The sequence below is a fragment of the Mycosarcoma maydis genome, chromosome 1 (genome assembly GCF_000328475.2).
Source record: "Mycosarcoma maydis chromosome 1, whole genome shotgun sequence".
Classification (NCBI taxonomy): domain Eukaryota; kingdom Fungi; phylum Basidiomycota; class Ustilaginomycetes; order Ustilaginales; genus Mycosarcoma; species Mycosarcoma maydis.
The window spans coordinates 2,429,664-2,452,136 of NC_026478.1; the positions used below are offsets into that span (position 1 = coordinate 2,429,664).

General features: G+C 54.0%; 7 protein-coding genes across 7 annotated transcripts; 4 read left to right on the forward strand and 3 right to left on the reverse strand.

Moving 5' to 3' along the window:
* Positions 1–861: 861 nt before the first annotated feature.
* UMAG_00813 (uncharacterized protein) lies at positions 862–3,303 on the forward strand (the record flags this gene model as incomplete). The annotated part of the gene is made up of 1 exon (XM_011388278.1): positions 862–3,303. One exon carries the CDS (start codon positions 862–864, stop codon positions 3,301–3,303), a length of 2,442 nt encoding a protein of 813 aa, XP_011386580.1.
* Positions 3,304–3,602: 299 nt separating this feature from the next.
* On the reverse strand, positions 3,603–7,673 carry UMAG_11631 (uncharacterized protein; the record flags this gene model as incomplete). Its single annotated transcript, XM_011388502.1, has 1 exon — positions 3,603–7,673. The coding sequence occupies one exon, from the start codon at positions 7,671–7,673 to the stop codon at positions 3,603–3,605; it is 4,071 nt and encodes a 1,356-aa protein (XP_011386804.1).
* A 2,259-nt stretch (positions 7,674–9,932) lies between these two features.
* On the reverse strand, positions 9,933–11,738 carry UMAG_00815 (uncharacterized protein; the record flags this gene model as incomplete). The annotated part of the gene is made up of 1 exon (XM_011388279.1): positions 9,933–11,738. The coding sequence occupies one exon, from the start codon at positions 11,736–11,738 to the stop codon at positions 9,933–9,935; it is 1,806 nt and encodes a 601-aa protein (XP_011386581.1).
* Positions 11,739–14,144: 2,406 nt separating this feature from the next.
* Positions 14,145–15,415, forward strand: UMAG_00816 (putative thiamine biosynthesis protein nmt1; the record flags this gene model as incomplete). Its single annotated transcript, XM_011388280.1, has 3 exons — positions 14,145–14,225; positions 14,334–14,396; positions 14,480–15,415. The coding sequence occupies 3 exons, from the start codon at positions 14,145–14,147 to the stop codon at positions 15,413–15,415; spliced, it is 1,080 nt and encodes a 359-aa protein (XP_011386582.1).
* Positions 15,416–15,647: 232 nt separating this feature from the next.
* Positions 15,648–17,096, reverse strand: UMAG_00817 (putative COP9 signalosome complex, subunit 2; the record flags this gene model as incomplete). Its single annotated transcript, XM_011388281.1, has 1 exon — positions 15,648–17,096. The coding sequence occupies one exon, from the start codon at positions 17,094–17,096 to the stop codon at positions 15,648–15,650; it is 1,449 nt and encodes a 482-aa protein (XP_011386583.1).
* Positions 17,097–17,698: 602 nt separating this feature from the next.
* Positions 17,699–20,239, forward strand: UMAG_11632 (uncharacterized protein; the record flags this gene model as incomplete). Its single annotated transcript, XM_011388503.1, has 1 exon — positions 17,699–20,239. The coding sequence occupies one exon, from the start codon at positions 17,699–17,701 to the stop codon at positions 20,237–20,239; it is 2,541 nt and encodes an 846-aa protein (XP_011386805.1).
* Positions 20,240–20,930: 691 nt separating this feature from the next.
* On the forward strand, positions 20,931–22,448 carry UMAG_11633 (putative aspartyl aminopeptidase; the record flags this gene model as incomplete). The annotated part of the gene is made up of 1 exon (XM_011388504.1): positions 20,931–22,448. The coding sequence occupies one exon, from the start codon at positions 20,931–20,933 to the stop codon at positions 22,446–22,448; it is 1,518 nt and encodes a 505-aa protein (XP_011386806.1).
* Positions 22,449–22,473: the final 25 nt, after the last annotated feature.

Below are 22,473 nucleotides of genomic sequence, written 5' to 3' on the forward strand. Positions count from 1 at the left end.
CACATACAGTATATGCTTAGCTGGGGTTACGTTGAGGCGGATGAACAAAGGGAGCGTGGAGGCTCAGTCATTCCTTCCGTGAGCATTCATCGATCCGGCTGACTCGGTGCATTTTCACGATTTCGAGTAACTTAACTTAATCAGATGTGAATCATTCGCATTTCACATTCGCAATCCACATTTCAGGCCAATCACAAATCACACAGCCTCAACACGCACCGCAAGTGGCGTCGTGGCGTGGCGTGGCGTGGAGAAAGAGAGAGAGACAAAAAAAGGACAAACAAAAACGAAAGAGAGGACACCGAAGACGGACGAGCTGCTGCGAAAAAGCGAAATTCACGATTAAATTCACATCCGTGATTCACGTTGAGTCGTTCCAAAATTTCACCTTCCCGTTCGGTCAGACGCGGTGACTATGACGGACTTGGCACACTCACACACTGCCTCGTTCCCTGTGTGCTTCTTCCTCGCCGCTTGTCGCTTATTGCTTGTCGCTTGCCAAGCCCTCCATCACCTATAGACAGTCACGACTGTGACTCTCCCCGAACAGCTTCCCCATCTCTGCAACTGTCCCACGTCCGCACTCTCTCCATGCCACCACCATATCCCATCAACCAACTCACCGCTCAACCTGCAAGCTCTCTTTAGCTCTCGACACCTTCCGTTGTCGCGTTGTTCACTTCGACGGATTCCAGCTTGCCCCTCTAAACTTTAGGTCGTAACCCGCTCAACTCAAGTTTCATTGTGTTGCCAGCTTGGTTGGCTGCATTGAGAGCGTCTCGCTCGCCACTCGTCGGCTCTCGCTCCACCACACCAGGTGCTCCTCCTCTCTACCAATCGCGCCTACATTTCCCCTCAGTCATGGCGCAGTCGATTCGCATAAAAAAGCCTGCCGCTTCGGCCGCTTTGGCCGCTTCAACCTCTGCGTCCTCGTCAACCCTCGCCGCACCCTTCACCACCAACCACGCTGGCTCAGCCGCCCCTGCAGATGCCTCTGAAGCGCACACCCAGAATGTAGTCGTGCTTGGTGGCTCGTACGGCGGTATGCGTGCTGCTACTGTCCTGGCACAGAAGCTTCCTCCTACCCACCGCGTCATCCTCATCGAGCGCAACTCGCACTTTAACCATCTCTACGTCTTTCCACGCTTCTCTGTTCTGCCCGGTCACGAGCACAAGGCTTTCATCCCATACACGAGCATCTTTAAGGATGCGCCTGCACGCCCAAACTCGCAGCTTCAGCGCGGCCGTTCCACCGCATCTTCCGCCAAGCACTCGGATCCAACTCCAAAACTAGCCGCAGCTGCGTCAGGTCCATCCAGCGTCACCCGTAATGCGCTCGAGATGGGCTCCACTTCCTCTTCCTCTTCCTCTTCCTCCTCCTCCTCCTCCTCTGCCTCTGCCTCTGCCTCTGCCTCTGCCTCTGCCTCTGCCTCTGCCTCTGCCTCTGCCTCTGCCTCTGCTTCTGACGCCAAGCCTGGCACTTCACGCAGAGCTGCTGTAACCGCCTCCACGCCTAGCTCCATGCCGGATGTGCCAGAAGATTCTCTCGTGACTGATGACGCTTTTGCCGCGATCGGTGACGAGGAGATCAATTCCTTCCGGTCCGACTCGCCTGCATCTTCTCGTGGACGCTCTCAGGACAGTCGTCACTCTTCCCAATTGTCCGTCTCAACCGAATTCAGTGCTGCCGATTCAGACTCGAGCAGCTCCACCTACGACGTGCCCAGCACCGCCGCGTCTTCCTACATCGAAACCGACATCAAGCTCACCAGCTCCAAAGGTATCGAGGACGAGCTCTCCCTCAATGCCGTCAAAGCACGGCAGGAGGAAAAACTCGGCAGGCCCGAGATTCAGATCACCGAACTCACCAGTGCGGTACAACAAAGTCTCAATTTGGACGGTCACAACGCTGACGATCATGACCAAAGTGTCGCCGACGGATTTGAAAACTCTGCGCCCCACATTGTTCTGCAGGCTTCCGTCACCGATATCTCTCCAACCCACGTGACTGTCACGCCCACATGCTCGTCGTCCTCGCATCACTTGTCAGAATTCTCGCCGAAAAAGTCGCTCTGGGCCATCGAGAGCGTTCAAATCCCCTACTCGCACCTCGTCTATGCGCTCGGAAGCCACCTCCCAGATCCGCTGCGCACCGAGGCACGCTTCAAGGCGGACGGAACCGACTGGATGCGCAAGATCCAGGATCGCATCAAGCACTCCAACGAGATTGTGCTTGTCGGTGGCGGTGCCCTCGGTGTGCAATTTGCCACCGACATTGCCTCTGTGCATCCGGGCAAGAAGGTGACGCTGATCCACTCGAGAAAGCAGCTCCTCCCCAACTTTGACGAGCGCGTTCACCAGATTGCCTACCACAGACTCACGAAGCTCGGTGTCAATGTTGTGCTTGGAGAGCGACTTGCCCTTACCGAAGGGTGTCCGCGCGGCTCCACCGTACAGAGCTCGGCTGCGGATGCGGTGGGTGCCAAGGCCGAAGTCTGTGTAACAGGTGATGCAAACGGTCAAGGTATCCAGGCGCATCAAGAGGGCATGTGCATCGGCAGTGGACGCAAGCTCGTCCGCACTACGGGCGGCAAGTCGTTTGAATGCGACCTGCTGCTTCTGTGCACTGGTCAGCAACCCAACTCGTCGCTCATGGCGAGGCTGAGTCCGAGCTCGGTGGATCCGAGCAGTCGTCTGATTCGCGTTCATCGAAGTTTGCAAGTCGCTGTTCCCGATCCACGCGATGCAGCGCAGCAGCCGTTCGACGCCAAACCGCCGTGTGGCGATTGCGACTGCTTTCTTGACAAGAAGGCGCACGGCGCCGAGTTGAACAGTGGACAAGAGCACCACCTCGTCGAGCATCTTGGACACGAATCGCGCCGGCTCACAAACGTCTACGCTATTGGCGATGTTGCCGATGCGTTCGGAGCGTTAAATGCCGGCTACCAGGCTTGGAACATGGCGGATATCGCCGCGGAAAACATCCTCCGAGATCTCGCATCTCACAACGCACATGCACCCCAACATGTCCAGATGGCCCACTTCGAGCCTGCAGTCAACATGCTCAAACTGAGTCTCGGGCTGGGCAAGATGGTCTTCCAAGGCCCCACGATCGCGCAACATGCACCGCACCCCGCGCAGCCCCACCAAACCGGCGCCTTGGACGACACCAACGACCTCCCTCTCAACGGCCGCATCCCCGGCAGACCAGAGATCACCATCAAAGACGATCCCGACGACCTCGGTGTCGAGGGCGTCTGGACCTTCATGGCTAACGCCGATACGAGCGATATGTACAAGTAGTCTCTCCTCCGCCTGCTCGCGTGCTATTGAGGAGATAATCGTGAATCCTCCTTCCTCCCCCCCTCTTTTTTTTTTTTTTCTTTAATCTCAGCTACCGGGTCCTCACGAGCACAGCATCGAAACGTGCATGTCTGAAATGTGTGGTAACGTCAAGTTATGTGTGAACGCTTGAATCTGCATTTGTAATCTGAGCGGAAGCGGACGCCGAGGCACAGAACAGCGACGACGAGCGGGCGTGCACCGTCAGCGCTGTCGAGAGTTCAAGGTACATGCATGTGCAACGAGACGGACGACTAAAGTTAAGTGGAGAGCGACGCCGAGTCCAACGTGGAAGCTAGATCTGTGCTAGTCCACGAGTAGCGCAGTCTGCTAGCTGGATCGCGGAGTGCGCCAGCTACAGACGAGCGCGATCCGCGCACCGCGGCTTCAGCCACATACTCCAATGACGTCACTGCTTGACGCTGGTCCTGGTCGCAAGGCGCACACGCCCCTTCCTGGCACTCGACCGCTTCCGCGTCTGCATCCGCGTCGCCGTCGCGCGAAGTCGGAAAGGGCGAGCGCAGGTACTTGGACGAAGCGTGCAGTGCGGCTGATGACGAGATGCGAGTTGTAGAAGGCAGAGGGTTAAAGTCGTTGGCGCGATGTTTGCCCCAGCGTGGCTTGAGAGGCGCTGAGATCTTCTGTTTTTTGATCATGGCGAGTTCCAGCGATAGCATGAGCAGATGCGATGAATTGCTCAATAGTCGGAAGCGCAAAGGCTGCGGCGAAACACCGCCACACGTGCCACTCGAGCCCATTCGTCCACGTCCGCCTTGCGCCGAAAGTCCGGACGCCGCCGACGTCGCCTCGTCTTCACCAAAGTCTGAGCCAAATCCACCTCCATCTTCCAGTCGCTCTCCGGCACGAGGTGGGTACGATGGCCCGCGACGCAACCCCTCCATTCCGCTGAGAAGCAAAGTCTGCGGAGGTGGTGCACGTTGCCCAACCGAAGACGCGACTACTTTCACCGCACCCCTACGGCCTCTGGAACCACGCGGTGGGGAAGGATCCTCATCGATCTGGTTTGGACCGTCTGCACCACCTTCACAAGCAGAGCCGGCAGCAGCAGCTGCGGCATAAGTGAGGTCGGGTGAAGATCGCACGCTGCGAATCGGGCTAGACATGCTGAGGTGCGAAGCTTCGCTGCGCCCGCTCCTACGCGATCGAGAGGACGACAAGGATGACTCCGGAAACGTTGACGACGCAACCTCCGACATACCTCCACCAAACAAGCCTACGGCACATTGACGCGTCGATCTACGAGGCGAAGATGCACGTCCACGGCCACCTCGACCTCGACGAGCTGGAGTTGGCGATGGGGTCGTCTCGCCGTCCGAGTCAGAACCTTCTGCATGCTCGTTGCCCTCCTTGATGGCAAAAGCAGAGTAACCGTGTGGAACCAGCGCTTCCACTTTGGGGCGAAGCGATCTTGGACCAGATGACCTTCGACGATGTCGGCGTCGAACAACACGAAAGCCATCTGCATCTGCATCCGCAATTGCGCCTCCATTGCTTCGATCGTGACTTGACGGAGATAAAGCACTGTCTGTGTCATCGCCGCTAGTGGTTGTCGATGAAGACGATGTCCTCTGGCGATATGTCGGTGAGGTGGGCGCAGATGCAATGTCGGTAGGTGCGCGGCCTTCACCAAAAACGTCTTGCCGTCCTCGACGCAGCCTTGTGGCTCGTACTTCTATGCTTGGCGGCGGGATCTGGACAGTGAGCTGTCCAGATGCTTTGGCCGCGAAAGTGGCACCCGTCATTTGTTGGCTAGTCGATTCCAACTCAATGGCTTGCCCAAGCTTCACAGGCGGCAGCTGTGCATGCCTTTCTTCGTATCCACCAGGCTCGTTGGAATGACATGGGGAGGCGCTGCGTGGCTCGTCTGCAGCTCGATTCTTCTGGCTTGGATCTGCGGGCCTACTCCTGCTACGACTACGAAAAGTCTGCAGTTGGACAACAGATGAAAGTTCGGTATCGGGATCGATAGGCTGGCCAAGACCAGACACGTAGGCAGACGGGTCACGATCGGCTTCGAGCGGTGATGCAACGCCTCTGCCACTGCGCGAGGCCCGCGTCATGCTTTGCAACGCGCTGATTCTCTCGGTAGTGCTTATGCTGTCGTTGCTACTCTGGCGAGAGCCCAGCAGGGAAGACGGGGGTGACGGGCTCGGCGATGGCGAGGGCGGCCTTCCGGTCTTGAGAGCGATCTGACGTTGGGCTTGTAACGTCTTCTCATCCAGCATCCCTTGTGCAGAGCTTGCAAGCCGGTAGATCTGTGCAAATTCATTGTCCGAAGCCAAGGAAGAGTCGCCACCATCATTGCTGCTGTCAAGGCCGTCGCTCCGTGTCTTGGACGCAGAGACGAGCGACTCGCGTGCTTGCCTTGCAGCAAGACCAGGTAACAAGATGAGATTTGGCAGTCGCGTTAGATTGCGCCAACTGGCGGACAAAAGACTGGCATTGTTCGAATCGACCTCCTTGGCTTCAGCTTCTGCGTCGGTGTGGTCCTCTGAGCCTGCAGAGGTTTGGCGGGACCTTGGCTGAGCAGGAGGATCTTGTGTGCGAGACCAGATGCGTAGTTGGCTTTGGAGGCTAGCAAGCCTGGCCTGGTAGCTGCTTGGTGAAGATGATGGCGGCGATATGCTGATCGCGGTGGCATTGCTGCGATTGACGGCGCTTTCGAGGCTAGCCTTGGCCGGTTTGGGATCTTCATCGGTCTCGGGCTCGCTCTCAAAGTCTCCAATGATCCAGGAAGAGATTTTGGTTCGTTTGGGCGATGTTTTGCGCTTGTTTTGGGCTGAAGCCAGCTGCGCAGTTATCGCCTCTTCGGGAAAGAATTCGACTTGGTCTATCTGGATCATGTCTTCGATGCTGGGCGTGGCGAGGCCAAGCAGAGGATCAGAGTCGGAGGTCACCGAGATGGCGGCGATAGGTTTGAGCGTAGTGAAGCCAGAACAACTTTGTTGGACGAGCGAGGTGGAAGGTGTAGATGCAGCGGGCGAGGGGTCGTCGCTGCCATCGGTAGAAGAAGGGACCTGGCCCTGACTAGATGTTGCGCTGAGCGATGCATCGTGAGTGCTTTCGCTTGGACTGCTTGAGCGGCTTCTGTGCTCCTTGATTGGTATGCCGATTGTCTGACCACGCTTAGGTAGGTAATCGAGGTCGCAGCTACTAGTGCAACTGGACGGCAGGGAAGACGATTCCATGTCGGAGGCGTCTTCCTCGGTGGCGCTCGTGACGCGATGGGTTGAGCGGGGTCGACCACGGCTTTGTGCTTTTGAACGAGAGACGCGCAGGGTTGCAACAGAATCGTGAAGCTCATTGGAGGACTCTTGTAGGAGGATGCGCATGCCACGTGAACGGTCGCGCTCGACGCTAGACCAACGCCTTGGCCGACGTCGTTGCTTGGAAAACTGAGCGGTGTGACCGCTCATCTCTTCGGTGGGTGAGAAAGGCGGGGTTTCATCGTCATCGGAAGGGAAGAGAGCCTCCTCCTTGGGCACCGATAGACGGCGGATGGACGAGCGGGAAGACTCTGCTCTGGGATTGTCAGCACGGACGCGGTATCTGGCGCAGCGATTCGCGTTCTCTGAGTCGCTTGGCTCGTCAGCTTCGCCGCCACTTCCGCTTGCGCTAGCACCGCTCAGGACGGTAGCACTAGCGCCGCGCCGGTCCCATCTGCGGCTAGGGCTGACGTTGGTGCTGCGGCCACGACTGGCCTTGTATAGCGAAGGGATCACGGCGCATTTGGCGACAGCCGAGCTCTCGTTTGTCGGCGAAGAGAGGGAGGCGGAGACTGCGATGGGCTGACCTAGCAGCGAGACGAATTGAGATGCGCTGCCCGTAGTCGGCGAGGTGTTTAAGGCAGCGCGCAACGGGCTCGGGGCAAGGGAGCGAGAAGGGCCCTCTCTTGCTCTTCTAACGCGTCGCTCTTGATCTGGCGGTCGAGAAGAGGGCAAGGCTGGCGAAGTTGGTTCCACTTTGGCCGTTGAAGTCGATTTGCAGGGCAAGAAATCGGGCTGTGGTGATGGTGCTGATGTTGAACAGAAAGATGCACGACCAAAGGCGCCAGTTAGGGGACCGATGTCATCGGACGGTGAAGCTACGTGCTTGTCCCGGCTGGCTGTACGCTTGCCTTTGGCTTTGTAGCTGGCACTCAGATAGGCTTGCTTGTCGGAGTAAGAGTGTGCGCAAGGGCCGCTGCAAGCGCGGCAAAGCGTATTCGTTGATGCAAGGGGAGTCGGCGCTGGTTGTCTAGCAGTGATGGTGTTGTGGGGTGAAGAGTGTGAGTGCGAGTGAGAGTGCGGAAGGGAACAGTCGCAAGACATGTTGATCAGAACTGGGTCTCAGCGCCTCACTGAGTCGAGGCTCAAAGATGAAGAGCCATGAAAAGCAATAACAGAGCGTGATTGACCGCAGATTAATCCAGAACGACTATGGGACGAGGACAGTTACAGCGAGGTGGTAGGCGAGCAGAGCTGAAAAGGCCACTGCTTTGCAGAATATTGAAGCGTACTGATAGCTGATGATATGGGTGTGGATTGATGATGAGAGATGTCGGTCTCGGTCGACGGTTGAAGGAAACGAATCTGGGGCTGCGAAGACGAATTAAGTGTGATGATAGCAGATATACGTATGACAGGCAGTTGGACGGATGAATGCAGCCAAGCAAGTGAAAGATGGTGTGGCAAGAGTCGAAGAGGGCAGCGAAACCCTGCTGCGTTGCACGTTGGCTGCTGGTGTCGAGGATACGGCTATGGCGTAGATCACGGTCCAGTTGGAGGCTGGCGCGACGTGATGAATTGAGAATGCTGCGTCAAGTGACTGGGCTTTGACAACCGTGAGTGGCAACCGTGAATGGCAACCGTGAATCGCGAATGGTTTCGTGGGAACAAATGAGGTGGGACGACGATCAATCGTGAATGAGCAACAATCGTGAAACCAATCAAGAATCGTGAATAGTCGTGAGTGAAAGCAGCGAAAGTGCTATGCGAAATTTACGATTCACGATTCGGTGTTCTGTGTTCTGTGTTCTGTGCTCTGTTCTGTGGTTCGTGGTTCGTGGTTCGTGGTTGTTGCTACGCCTCAGCTACACAGGGTCTCCTCTCACTGTCCACCACTCGTGACCCACGCGGAAATTAACTCTATAATTTTAGTGTAATTCTTGGCCGTGCGAGTTGAGCAGCACAGTCACGAGTGTAGCAGTCACCAGTGTCAAATGTGGCTAAGCTGGCTAAGCGTGAACAAGTTACCGTTGAAATTCGCTGAGTTGCGTGTTGGCGGGTGGTGCCTAACCACTCACGACTCGTAACCTGTACAAGAAAGCTCAAAGTGAATTTATCTGCCTCCACCGACTTCACTCTTGGGCTGCACCACTCTGTGACTGTGATTTCGAATCGTGAATGAACTAAAGTTAACTAGTTGTGACGGATTTTCAAGGTGCATCGCTTCGGCCAGTCAGAGCGCCGCTATTTACGATTTCGCCGGCTCAAATCACGAATCGGATCAAGTACGATACTAACAGATTTCGTCCCAGTCTCACACCACACAAGCAGCCATTTGGGAGTCCATCACGAGATCATCACTGGAACAAGACATCAAGGTGAGGGCACATAGCGCTTCCTGCAGCTGTGCTTCGAGTGCATGGCCTGGCAGAGTAAACGCCTTTTTGAACGCCTGCTTTTGCTTTTCAGACCACGACGCCACCAGCGACGTCGACGTCACGACTGTGTCTAGTGTCTACTCTAATTGTGCATGCTTGAGATGGTCCGTCTTCATTCGTGGATTTTCGTTCGTCGTTGGCTGTTCAGTGACTTGATCCGCTGTAGTTAAGTTCGAAACGATGATGGTTCGCGAGATGGCCAGCCGTGCCAAGACAGATCTGGAGCCAGCTTTTCGTTTAAAGGATCCACGATTACAAATCCATATCGTCTAATTGCCAACCATGCTTAATCGATTCACGACTCGTAATTCACATTCACGATTCACATTTTCAGCCGAGACGAACGGAAACACGAAAGGAAAGGGTTCCGCCGCTTGAGTTTCCCTTTGAAACTCCGCCATCATTCAGCGGTTCCTCTATCGTGTCGTGTGTAAGAGCCACACGGCTCGGCTCGCCCAGCCCCATCACAGTATTTGATTCCATATTCTAGATACAATCGCAACTCACCAAAATTCAGCTTTGAACAGTCACGAGTCACGAATGGCCATGTTGCGCTCCTTGCCAGTTTGCAAGAGACCGAAGTGCCCCATCGCCCCGTCATCGTAATCGTCAAATTCGTGATTCCATGATTCACAATTGTTAAACATCACAACTGCACACCAACTTGCGCAGATCTCAAGGCCACCCCGCGACCTGAGTCACGAGTGCAGTTCATCGTCGCTTCCCATGACCCTCTCTCAATTCGTGATTGTACCACTCACAAGACAAAGCCGTATCGTACTCGAAAGACTATTGCTATGATCATACAGTATGTCTAAATTTCATTCATCTTGTAGAAATGAGGGGAAGATTTTGTCACGGATACAATAGCGCAATATGCAAAGCCGTCATCTATGGAAGCTGGTGAGCCCCAGATTCGGCCTCATTACACTGTTCTGCCAGGCACCTCAGCGCTACTGCTATCGCCCGACAGCGAGTTGGTCCTTGACACATTTCGCGAAGCGTTGCGTGAGGCATTGCGAGAAGCTGCGTTTCGTGATGTGTAGTACGAATTCTGACGGGAGCCCAAACCAGTCACAGGTCGCTTGTGCGCTCCCGTCAGTCGTTCCTTGTGACCATCGCGTTCAGGAGCACCTTTGCGCTCGGCGTCGAGCTGCTGTGCGAAGGGCGATCGTTTGCGTAGCACTGGTCCCTTCCAGTAAATCACATACACAGCTGCTACCAGCACTGTAGCAATGCAGAACAGGATCGTCGAGGCGTACTCCAAGTTACGTCCTTTGGATCGGCCAATGTTAGTGTAGAATGGCGTGGCCGGTACCGTCAACACGCCCGCGAGAAAGTCTCGACTCCAGCCGTTGCCTCCTGTCGCCGAGGCAGAGTAAGGTCCGTAGGCTGCAAGCATGTAGTCTATTGAGGCCGCATAGACGCCCAGGTTAGCTACGCCGATGCAAGCAGAGAATACCATGGTGCCCATCCAGTGAACAGGAGGCCCGACTGACGTCCAAGCAAACCCAATAAGTCCTATCGGCAGGAGAGGTGCCACGAACAAAAGCCAATAAAGACGCGACTCAAATTGTGCATGCTCGCTGTCGGGCCTCGCCGCCCTCATCTTTTTCTGATGCCGGATGGCGACAATGTAGATGGCATAGCCAACAAAGTATCCCACCAGCAGCGGCAAGAATGAGAGGCCAACTGCGACAGTGCCAAAGTTCCACTGCTTGTATACCAGCGAGAACGACTGCAGGAAGATAAAGATGAGTGCGTCACTGAAACCGGAGAGGAGAGAAAGTGTCAAGACGATCGGCTCGGTTAAAAACATGTGGAAAGGTCGGATCCAGGTGACGAGAATCTCCTTGGCAGAGAAACGCTCCTTAAAAGTTCGAAGTTCGTTAGGTCCATAGATGTTGGGGTTCTTGCCCGACTTGCGCCACTTCTTTGCGATGCGATCCATCATGATGGTGGACCGAGTTTCAGGTACGAGCAAAAGATGAGCAATCTGAACAAACCCTCCAAATATAAGCTGAATCCAGATGGTCCATCGCCAGTTCAGGTTAGCCTCGACAAAGCCACCAACGACAGGGCCCAGGACAGAGCCTCCCACAGAGGAAAAGACGACATAGGCTACAGCGTACTGTTGCGTATCAGCGTCCCACATATCGGCAATCATACCCAGGGTGACTGAGCCACCAGCTGAAGACAGACCACCAAGGAATCGACCCACCATGATCGAGGCAAAGTTGGGCGCGAGAGCGACAGGGAGCTGCCAGATGTTGACCAAGAACAGACTGAGCTGCAAAATAGGCTTTCGTCCTACTTCTTCGGACCACGGAGCCCAGAGCTCGCAACCAAACGCATAGGCAACAAGGAAGATCATGGCACCACATCGTGCCGCTTGCAGACTGACTTTGAACTCTTCAGAGATGCCGCTGATACCGTTCGAGTAAAGTGAAGTATTGAAGTTCATTGACACTTGAATCCAGAAGATAATCGTAAGAATCATCCACTTCTTCCAAGTGGGGAAGCTGAAGCCGAGCTCGTCGTAGCAGTCATCCTCGGTAATCTCGATCTTGCCATCCGACCGCATACGAGTCAGCGTCTTGTCGAGCTTTTCCGTATCAAAATGGGCGTGACCAAGGCGCGCCTCAGATGCATGCGTTTGCTTGTTGATCTGGCTGCCATCAGGGCTTGATGGACGCGGTGTAAAGCCGATTGGAGCTGCTTTTTCACCCATGACTGCTTGGGGACCAACAGCAATAGATGAAAGATGTCGAGAATGTAGCAGTGAGCATAAAGAGGTGAGCGAAAGTCGTGGTATTACTTCAACTTTCAGTCTCGAGATCCAACTTCGTAGATAAAGCACCGCCTCTAGTGCTCCCCAGGATCTCTCCGTTGAGAATGGGGCTTGTTTTGCGGAGACATTCAACAGTTTGCGGGGTCTGAGTGCGCCATGGCCATAACAAGTGGTTTTAACTCACTCTCTGTCGCTAACTTACTCCTCAATTCAGGGATGCATAGGCGGCCGCAGGCTACCAACGGAGTCCCGGGCCGCCGCCGCCTTCTCCGTGTAGAAGCGCCGCTCGAACCTTCACCTCTCCTCTTTGGGCCCTTTCGTTTGTTCCTCGCTTGTTTTGGCAGTCACAAGTCGTGAGTGTGTGTACGTGTGTGAGTATGTTTTTGTACACGGTGCCAATCGTGAATCGTGAATCGTGAATCTCGCTTCGAAGAATTTGAGGCTGCGCAAGGATTTCAGCGTGCAGCAGCTATAAATATTCTATGACGTCAAGCAGTGCCGCGCGGATTTAATACATATTGACGCTTAACTTGACGTTAACTTAGGTAGAATTAAGAATTTTGGAATCGTGAATGAATGCATCATGAGCGTGGGAGCAGACCACATCGTTTGCTCAAGCCAAGGGGGAAAAAAAGAAGCGCTCCCAGCTCGTATTGTGGCTTCACCAACATCGAGGCAAGCGAGCGTGCCATTGCTTTGCCATCAATCCGAACTGTTTCTTGTCCTATCTCTCGTTCCCTATCGCGGAAAGTCGATCTGCACGCCTGTGAACATGCGACTCTGCATCAAGAACGTGGGATTCACGAATGACGGCAAAACAAAAACGATCCAGGGACGCCACGATCATTTGCAGGACCGTGTCTATGACGACGAAGCATGAAAGATATGGGGTTTATTCACTCAGCTGCAAAAGTAGACGCAACTTATATAACACCTCTCGCTTGGCCCTGCGTCATGCGTCAACTAGTTCATTGCACAGCAGTCGTGAGTGGCCAACGAGACCTTGCACCATTCCATTCACAAAGAGATCCCGATGCATCGGGTCCTGAGCTCGACTTTTATCGGTAACTAATGTTAGACGATCACGTGAATTCAATAGCTTCCGTTGCATCCCTTAATCGTGAATCTCACAAATTTCTGCTGTTGTTTCACGCGGCGTTCGAAAGGACTCAGCTCTCTTGAGCCTGAACAACTCAAGACTGCTTTGACAAGTTTCAAGTCGTGAGTATCATCACAAAATGATTTACGAGCATGAAAGCTGTAGCTCTCCTGAAGTCAGGCGTGAGGTTCACAGCCAATTCGACCTTCGGGGCATTTTCCGACAAGCGATTCCAAGCACAACTCATGACTCACTTTCTGACGTGTGAAAAGGTATCACGATTGTGATATACAGTAAGATTGGGGGAACCCTACCAGTCTCTAGACAATCTCACACCCAGCAGAATTTGGCGTGACCGTGCGATGTGCGCCGTGCGCCGTGCGCATGCACAATCAGGTGTCTGTCCGAAAATCCCGTTTCCACTAGATCCTGATCGTGTAGATATCTGTGCCACTTCTTGACCGAACCTTTTTTCCCTCTCCAGGATCCCGGGGTTGTAGCAATCTGCGGATCTTTCCGACGCACTTCTTGGCAGCACCTTTAAACATACTTTTGGTAAATCTCGCCGAGACACAAACCGAACCCGCAAGTATGAGAAAGACTAGAGTAACACATTTGACTGGAAGGAGCACCGGAGCATCTGCCGACTTCGCGCGTTCCATGTCTGCGCTTCTACGCGCTCCTACAACCTTAGCCGAGATCGATCGGAAGACTCTAAACTTGTTTCTTTGGAGTGGCTTGAGCGTCGGTGACGCCAAGGGAAGAAGAAGAGAAGCGATGTGGCCCCCAACCAGCAGCAGAGACGCTCGCTCGATGCTAGCCTAGCCAACCTCTTTGCGCTAAACATTGAGCATTTCCCGTTCGTCTCTGCAGCTCGCGCATTTCCAGGAGATGCAAACCTCAATGTAGCTGCCTTTGCATCTATCCCTACTATACGTGCCCCAAATCTGCCCAAATCAGACAGTACTTGATGAAGTCGGCGAGCGTTCCGCCGTCGAATTCGGACCAAAAGAGGCAAGTGAAGTGGGAAGAAAAGACAAAGAAGCCGCAACAATCACATTTCAGACTTTGCATCGTCAGCCAAAGTATCTCTCAGCTTCTTCCAGTCAGTCGCGATCTGGCCTTGGCCCGTGCGGTTACAGAAATCCGCTAACGCTACGGAAAGCGGCAAATGTTATAAGAAGCTCCCACTTTCTCAAGCCTCCTTTTTCCTCGTTAACACAGGACCAAAGTCAACACACTCAAACATGTCGAGCGACAAGATCACCTTCTTGACCAACTGGCAGGCAGTGCCTTACCACCTCCCTGTTTACCGCGCCCAGTCCCAGGTGAGAATCTCGTTTTTTCCTTGATTAGTGTGATTGACGCGTAACGACTCTTTTTTACTCACCATCAATCGTTTTGTATCCACGCATTCCTGCTTCGCTTCATTGCAGGGCTACTTTGCCAAAGAGGGCATCAAGGTGGCCATCCTGGAGCCCAATGACCCCAGCGATGTTGTAAGTTTTGAATGTTACACGCATGGTTCTCCTGACAACCATCGAACAGCTTGCTGAAAGCTTTCAGTCCATCTTCATTACAGACGGAAATCATCGGCACAGGCAAGGCCGACATGGGTCTCAAGGCCATGATCCACACGCTCGCCGCCAAGGGCATGCGCAACTATCCCGTCACTTCTATCGGAACCCTCATGGATGAACCTGCCACTGGTATCATCTACATCGACGGCAACGGTATCACCTCAGACTTTCAGAGCCTTCGCGGAAAGCGAATCGGCTATGTCGGCGAGTTTGGCAAAATTCAGATCGATGAGCTCACCAGCCACTTTGGCATGAAACCCGAGGACTACACCGCCGTACGTGTCGGAATGAATGCCACCGAGGCCATCATCGACGGCCGTGTTGATGCAGCTATCGGTCTAGAGAATGTCCAGATGGTCGAGCTTGAAGACTGGTGCGAGCAGCAGGGTCGACCGAAGGCGGACGTCAAGATGCTGAGAATTGACGAACTTGCTGAGCTCGGATGCTGCTGCTTCTGCTCTATCCTCTATATCGCCAACGACAACTTTGTCAGCCAGCACCCCGAAAAGGTGCGCGCCTTCATGCGCGCTGTCAAGCGCGCCGCCGACGACCTCTTCGACCAGCCCCAGCAGGCTTGGGAGGACTTCAAAGTCTTCAAGAAGAGCATGCAGGGACCCATCAACGCTCGCATCTTTGAGCGATCGTTCGCCTACATGTCTCGCGACTGTGCCAACGTTCCGCGCGACTGGTCCAAAGTGACCAACTACTGCAAGCGGCTCGGCATCATCGATGCTTCCTTCGAGCCCAACATGACCAACAACTTCCTCTCCTGGAATGTTGATGCTCAAGATGATGTCGATCCCGATGCCAAGCAGAAAGAGATTGCCCAGTACCAGGCCAATGACGCGCACAAGCTGCTTGCTTCGGGTGGTGCCCACATTCTGCCCAGCTTTGGCTGCAAGTTCGCCAAGGCAGCCACCGTCCAGGCATCTGCCTAGACTGTAATCTGCGATCCACTACCTCATTCTTACCCAATTATCGCGCTCACCTCGCCTGCTGCGGTTAGCTCGAAATGAAATGACTGTCGTCTGATTTGTCTCAATTGTGCACGCATGAAGTGGATACGTACTGTATCTTTCAAGAGGTGAGAAACAGGATTCAATTATGATAAAATTACAGAGATGCAGAAACAACAGAAAGGAGACACAGATATGCAATTCGCGATTCTTCTTAACGAAGAGATGGGCCCAAGCCAGGCGCTGTGCCACCAAGCCCTATGCCCATCCGCAGAAAAGACCCGCCGAGGTTGGTACCGGACCCACTTCCGGCCCCGGCTGCATGCTTAACATGAACCGAGGATCCAAGTCGATCCAGCTCGACGTTCCATTTGCCAAGGGCTTGATACCGCGGTTTTCCGGAGCTGTTGGCGCTGCGATCGAGTTCGACGTACTGTCCTACCTGGTCGATCCGGGCCTTGATGATTTCGTCGAGGATGAGCGACATGAGCAGATCCTCAACTTGATCAACGCTTATATTGAGCTGCTGAGCCAGGTATCCGAGCTGCATGCGCGAATATGGCTTGATCGTGTCGATCAGATACTGCGTGCGGAGTCCACGCAAAACGTCGTCAATGTAGGCTTTGATGAACGAGTCTTCGAGGATGGTGCGCTTGTTCTCGCGCAGGATCTTTTCGGCCTCGTGCACTTCTCGGCGCTGGTACGCGGCAACGAGATTGGTCATGGCAACGATCTCGGGATCGTTCTTGTAAGGTTTGGTTTCCTGCGAGTCGAATGGGTTGATATCGCTCCCCATGAGCATGTGAGCAAGCACGAGGTACTTAAGCACCTGGATTCGTTGCGTGCTTCCGGCCTCATCGTAGTTGAGGAAAGCCTGGAAGAAATCGACCTGCGCGGCGGCCCAGTTCTTTTCTGACATGTGCATCTTGCCACCGCACTCGCGGATGACACCCATGATGCGCGGATGCGGAATGGCGCTCTTGACCTGCAGCGTAGAGTTGTAGACCTCCTTGAGCTTCTTAAAGTTGCCGACCTCGCCGTACATCTGGATCTCGAGAGCAAAGATCTCGAGCAGAATAGTGCCTTTGGACTGATCGTCGCTACCATCCTTGCTTGTGCAATAGGCGTGCAGCTGCTTGAGCGACTTTGCAAGACGGCCCCACTCTTTACGCGCCAGCCAGATTCGTGCGAGCTTCAGGTCTGTCTTGACAGAGAGTCGGTCGTTTCGGGCGTCCTCCAACGCAGACTTGGTGACGTCGTAGAAGGACTGCATCGTTGAGAGGCCAACGTCGGTAGCATTCGAGACATAGTCGAGGATGTTGTTGATTGACTTTTCCGAATAGTTGCGCGTGACCGCACTCTTTGTATATGAGAGCAGCTGTGTATACGTATCGAGAGCCTCTACATGATGTCCTCGATGGAAGTTGATCTTGGTCATTTGTTTAAGAGCTTTGAAGCCCCAGTCGCCCTTTTCCTTTTCAGCTTGGACCACCGCCTTGAGCTCCTGTATCGCGCCGTCCGGGTCAGAATCTCTGATGTTTTTGGCGTTGTAGTAGCGGTTTTCGATATCTGCATCGGCATCATCGAGGTCATCGTCTTCTTCGTACTCAAAGTCGTAATCCTCATCCGCCGCATCGTCCATGATAAATTCTTCGTCTGACATGTTTGCTATCGGTGTTGTCTGAGTGAAGCTGTCAGCTGCAGTTACAATGCTTTGCTGGCTGAGGATGGTCAGTGTCGCGTGGAAATCACCAGAGCATGACTTTAGCAAAACTCACGACCGAGCCATCCACGTTCGTCGTTCGTGATTCGTGTTTCGCGATACACGATCTGGAGCAGCTGCGAAATCACGAATCACGAATGTGGAGTCGTGAAGTTAGGAGGTGTGCCCCGTGCGCTTTATTTTCATATGTTACTGACGTTGCTCTAACACTGTCACGCTCCGGCCACAGGTTGGGCGGGTCTGTGGTGGTGGGTGCGTGTCGTCCACGGTCCTGACGCACGACGTGTGATGTTCAAGGCACAAGGTAACTTACTGTAATTTCTTCAAAGCCATCTGCAATGTGCTAAAAAACGCGAATCGTGTGAAACACGAATCGGAAGAGGATACCTTCATCGGGTGTCGTAGGCTCGAAGCGAACGTCATAGTGGCAGCCTCTGGTCCCTCTAGTCCCAACTTACCTACACAGCATCCATCACCGGCCTGCCATCGAGATTATAGAATCGTCTCTATACCCTCTTGTATCCATCGAGGCTGCAGCAGTTATGGGTTCACAATCGAGGAACAAGACTGCACTTCAACACGTTCCCATAGCTGCAAGCGCGAGCTCCAGCAACGACGATGGTTCCGCTGCCACACAGTCTCGACCGCCATCAGAGGAAAGCCTCCCTTCTGTGCAGCAGGAAACAAATGTCTTGTCCAAGCAATTAGGCGACCTGGGTTCTGCTCGTCGCAAGGATCGTCATCTAACGGACAAAACAGGGATCTTAACCTCCGAGGAGCATAAGCTAGGTGATCTTAATGTGGTCGCCGCGTACAAAGCACACTTTCGCGAATCTCCTTTCGAGTTCCTTCAGCAATTTGTTGCCTACGGTCAAGGCACCGGCTGGCGCGGCTACTCCAACTACATTGGCGCTCCCATCTTGTACACCGGATGTTCAGAAGAGAGTATCCGTTCTGTGCTCAATAGCGAGCAGGTGCAAGAACGCATTCGCAAGTTGGCTTCAAGTAGAGTGGAACATATATTGCCAGAACAGCCGCCTGTCTCACCAGCCGGTCCAAACAAGACGCAAAAACAACTTGCCATCTTCAAAGAACGCAAGAAGCGTCAGATTGAACAGCAGCTTCGGGAGGAAGCGCTTGCCATCTTGCAGGTCAGCGTAGCTCGCATCGACTCGCTCTCCTTTATCAAATTTTTTGCAGCTACGGTCAACAATATTCTCGCAAGGATGTATCATCAAGGTATTCACATTAGCGTGCCTCAGGTCCTCGAGCTTCGAAGGGTTGCTGCGTACGCCGCCGAACGCAAGCAAAGCATCCTCTTTCTTCCCTGCCACAAGTCCCACATCGACTATCTTACCGTCTCCTGGCTCATGTTCCGACTCGGAATCGCACTGCCCCACATCATTGCCGGAGAAAACCTTGATCTTCCCGTACTCGGCGACGTGCTTCGCAAAGGTGGTGCCTTCTTCATTCGCCGTTCTTTCTCGGGCGATCAGCTGTACCCTGCTGTCATCAAGGAGTACGTTGAAACGCTTCTCGCCAGCGGCAAGAACCTCGAGTGCTTCATCGAAGGCACTCGCTCGCGCACAGGAAAGCTGCTTCCACCCAAACTTGGTATTCTCAAGTACGTAGTCGAAGGTCTGCTCGATGGGCGCACCGATGATGTTTGGATCTGTCCCGTCAGCCTGCAGTACGACTCGGTCATCGAATCTGAGACGTACGTTTCGGAGCTATTGGGCAAGCCAAAAGAGGCAGAATCGCTGCTTGGTCTGCTTTCAGGCAGCTCTTCGCTGCTCCAGCTCAAGATGGGTCGCATTGATATTCGCTTTGACACTCCCTGGTCACTGCAGGGTTTTATCAACGAACAGAAGGAACGAAGGGCCGCGCCTGGCTACAAGAGCGAACGGGTGGAACTGGATCCGACCAGCAACGAGATGCACAAGGTGCTCTTGCTCAAGGCACTCGGCTACCGCGTGCTTGCCGACATCAACAAGGTCTCGGTGGTGATGCCAGCCGCGCTGATCGGCACGGTGGTGCTCACGTTGCGTGGCCGAGGTGTATCTCGTAGCGAACTCATCCGTAGAGTCGATTGGCTGCGTGCGTCTATCAACAAGAAAGGCTTTATTGTTGCTGATTTTGGCACAATGAATACAGGCGAGGTGGTTGACCGTGCGCTTAACACTGTCATGAAAGGTCTCATCTCGGAGGAAAGAGATGTCATGGAACCCACCTTTGTGCCGCAGAAACGATTTGAACTCAGCTTTTATCGCAACCAGGTGATCCACATTTTTGTCTCGGAATCTCTCGCAGCCGCGGCACTCTATACCAAGGTCAAGCAAGGCGGTACTGCACCCATGCAGAGGATGACACGCAAGGATCTGCTGAGCGAATGCCTGTTCATTTCGTCGGTGCTGCGCAACGAGTTCGTCTTTGGCATTGACTCGCTCGAGGTCAACGTAGACCGCACCATCGATGGCATGGTCGCCGACGGTGTTTTGGAGAAGCACCCAGACATCAAAGCTGAAGAAGGCGGCTCCATTGAGCTCAGCGCAAAAGAGCGTGAGAATGGTCGCGAACAATTCGATTCGTTCCTCTTTCTCATCTGGCCCTTCATCGAGGGCTATTGGCTCGCTGCTGTGTCGCTTTTCTCTCTTATTCCGAAGGAGGCAGAGGCTAAGGGCTACCCCACTGAAAAGCTCCCCTGGTTCGCTGCCAAGGACTTTGAGAAGCACACACAGCTGCTAGGAAAGACGCTGTACGCCCAAGGCGAACTCTCGTACCTCGAATCGATCAATGCTGCCACCTTGTCGCAAGCCTTTACACGCATGGAAGAAATGGGCATGATCTTGCGCAAGAAATCGTCGCACCAGAAGCCTGTGCCCATCATGGCACTCCATCCTAGCTTTTGGCCCTCACAAACGACCAAGCTCACTGACTACATGGACCGTCTCTCGCAGTTCCGACGGGAGGGTAAGGACCGTCGAGAGCAAAGCATTCGTCCCAAAGTGCGCCAGTACACGTCCACGTATATCCCGCCTGTCGTCGAGGAGTCGGCCATCAAGCAGCGTCAAGCGCAACTCTGATGAGCAACCGCACCTTTTCACCCTGATCAGAGCCTCGTCACCCTTCTGTACCAGCGTACTTCCGTGTTCCCCCCATTCAACTCTGTCTTGCGTTGGCCAGCAAACTTGCATAGCATCGCAATTTTTAGTGCGAGGAGCTTCAGAGATACTGTATTTCGTTCTACTTTTGTGGCCCATTTTGAGGGGGCGAGTTTTGGTAGCGTTATTCGTGATTCACGATTTTTGTTTTTGATTTCCTTTTCATTCAGTCACGAGTGAGTCTCTACGCTGCAGGGCCGACGTTTTCGGCAGAATCGGCTGTGGGCGTGTTCGGACGATGTTGGTCCGATTTTGACAGGAAGGCTCTCTCGTATCTGCTTTGTACGTTGTGCTGGCGTGTAGTGTTTGCACTCACACCTCTCACGCACGAGCCTTTTGTGGTTAACTTTTCCCAACAACTTGTTCGCACGACATCCGTTCCTCCACCATCTAACTTAGCCTGGACCTTGTTCTTGATCAAGTTTCTCCACATCTACATCTCTCACCTTCCTTTCAAGCATCCAGCATCCAGCATCCAGCATCGAGGCAATCCTTAGCTCTCGATTCTAGATTCCACATCACCAAACTGTCGGCGCACGTCTTGTTCAAGCTTGTTTCTGCTGCCTCTCTCCGGCTCAGACAGACGAGCGTCGCTTCCCCTTCGACTTCCAGCATGAGCACCGCTTCTTCCACCGCTGTTGCCGCTGTCATGGACAAGAGCACAAAACAGGATGACATTGCTGCGGCGCGTCGATTCCTCCGATACGTCGATGCCAGCCCCACCCCGTTCCATGCCGTCGCTACCACCTCGGCCATGCTCGATGCTGCTGGCTTTCAACGTATCAAGGAGAGCGAGCTATGGGACGATAAGGTGAAGCGCGGTGGTAAGTACTACTTTACTCGTAATCAGTCTGCCATTGTCGCCTTTGCCGTTGGTGCCAAGTATGAGCCAGGTAATGGTGTCCACGTAGTTGGCGCTCACACCGACTCGCCCAACTTCCAGATCAAGCCCATCTCTCGCAAGACAAAGGAGGGATACCTGCAATGCGGTGTAGAGACCTACGGTGGTGGTATCTGGGCTTCGTGGTTCGATCGAGATCTCGGTGTCGCTGGTCGCGTAATTGTGTCCGACTCAAAGTCGCACGACAAGTTTACAGGCAGGCTTGTGCACATCAAGCGGCCCATCCTGCGTATCCCTACCCTTGCTATCCACCTCAACCGCACGGTCAATGAGGCATTCAAGTTCAACATTGAGGACAACACCGTACCCATCCTCGGTCTCGCCACTGAGCACCTCAACAAGCGCGCCGACGAAGCTGCCGAGGCTGCCAAGGTCACTCCACAGGCAGTAGGTACACCTGTCATGGCGGAAAAGCACCACTCTGTTCTTCTGGATCTGCTTGCATCGGAGCTCGGTATCTCCGTAGAGCAAATCCAGGACTTTGAGCTCAGCTTGTATGACACACAACCCGCATCCATCGGAGGCATCAACAACGAGTTCATCCACTCTCCTCGACTCGACAACCAGATGTCGTGCTTTTGCGCTACTGAGGCCCTCATCGACTCTCTTGGGTCGGCGGAATCGCTAAATGCGTCTTCCTCGATCCGTGCGATCGCGCTCTTTGACAACGAGGAGGTCGGCTCGGTTTCGTCCCACGGTGCCGAGTCCAACATGCTGCCAAGTCTCATTCAGCGACTGGTGGCGCTTCCGGTATCATCATCTTCGTCTTCGTCTTCTTCGAATCCAGCTGCCTCGAATCTGTACGAGCAGGCCATCGCGCGATCCTTTCTGCTTTCGTCCGACATGGCACACGGCTTCCATCCCAACTACCCATCCTTCTACGAGGAGAATCATCGACCCAAGATCAACCAGGGACCAGTCATCAAGACCAACGTCAAGCAGCGGTATGCTACCACCGGCCCCACCGCTTTCCTTATTCGACGCATCGCGCAGCGCGCACAGGTTCCTCTGCAGTCATTTGTGGTCAAGAACGACATGCCATGCGGATCTACGATCGGACCTATGCTCAGCAAGCTCGGCATCCGAACTCTCGACCTTGGCAACCCGCAGCTGTCGATGCACTCGATCCGCGAAACTTGTGGGACCAAGGATGTCGAGTACAAGATTCAACTCTTCAAGCATTTTTTCGATTCGTTCGAACAGATCGATGCCCAGCTTGTCATTGACTGAACACCAACGCTTCTAGGAGACTCAA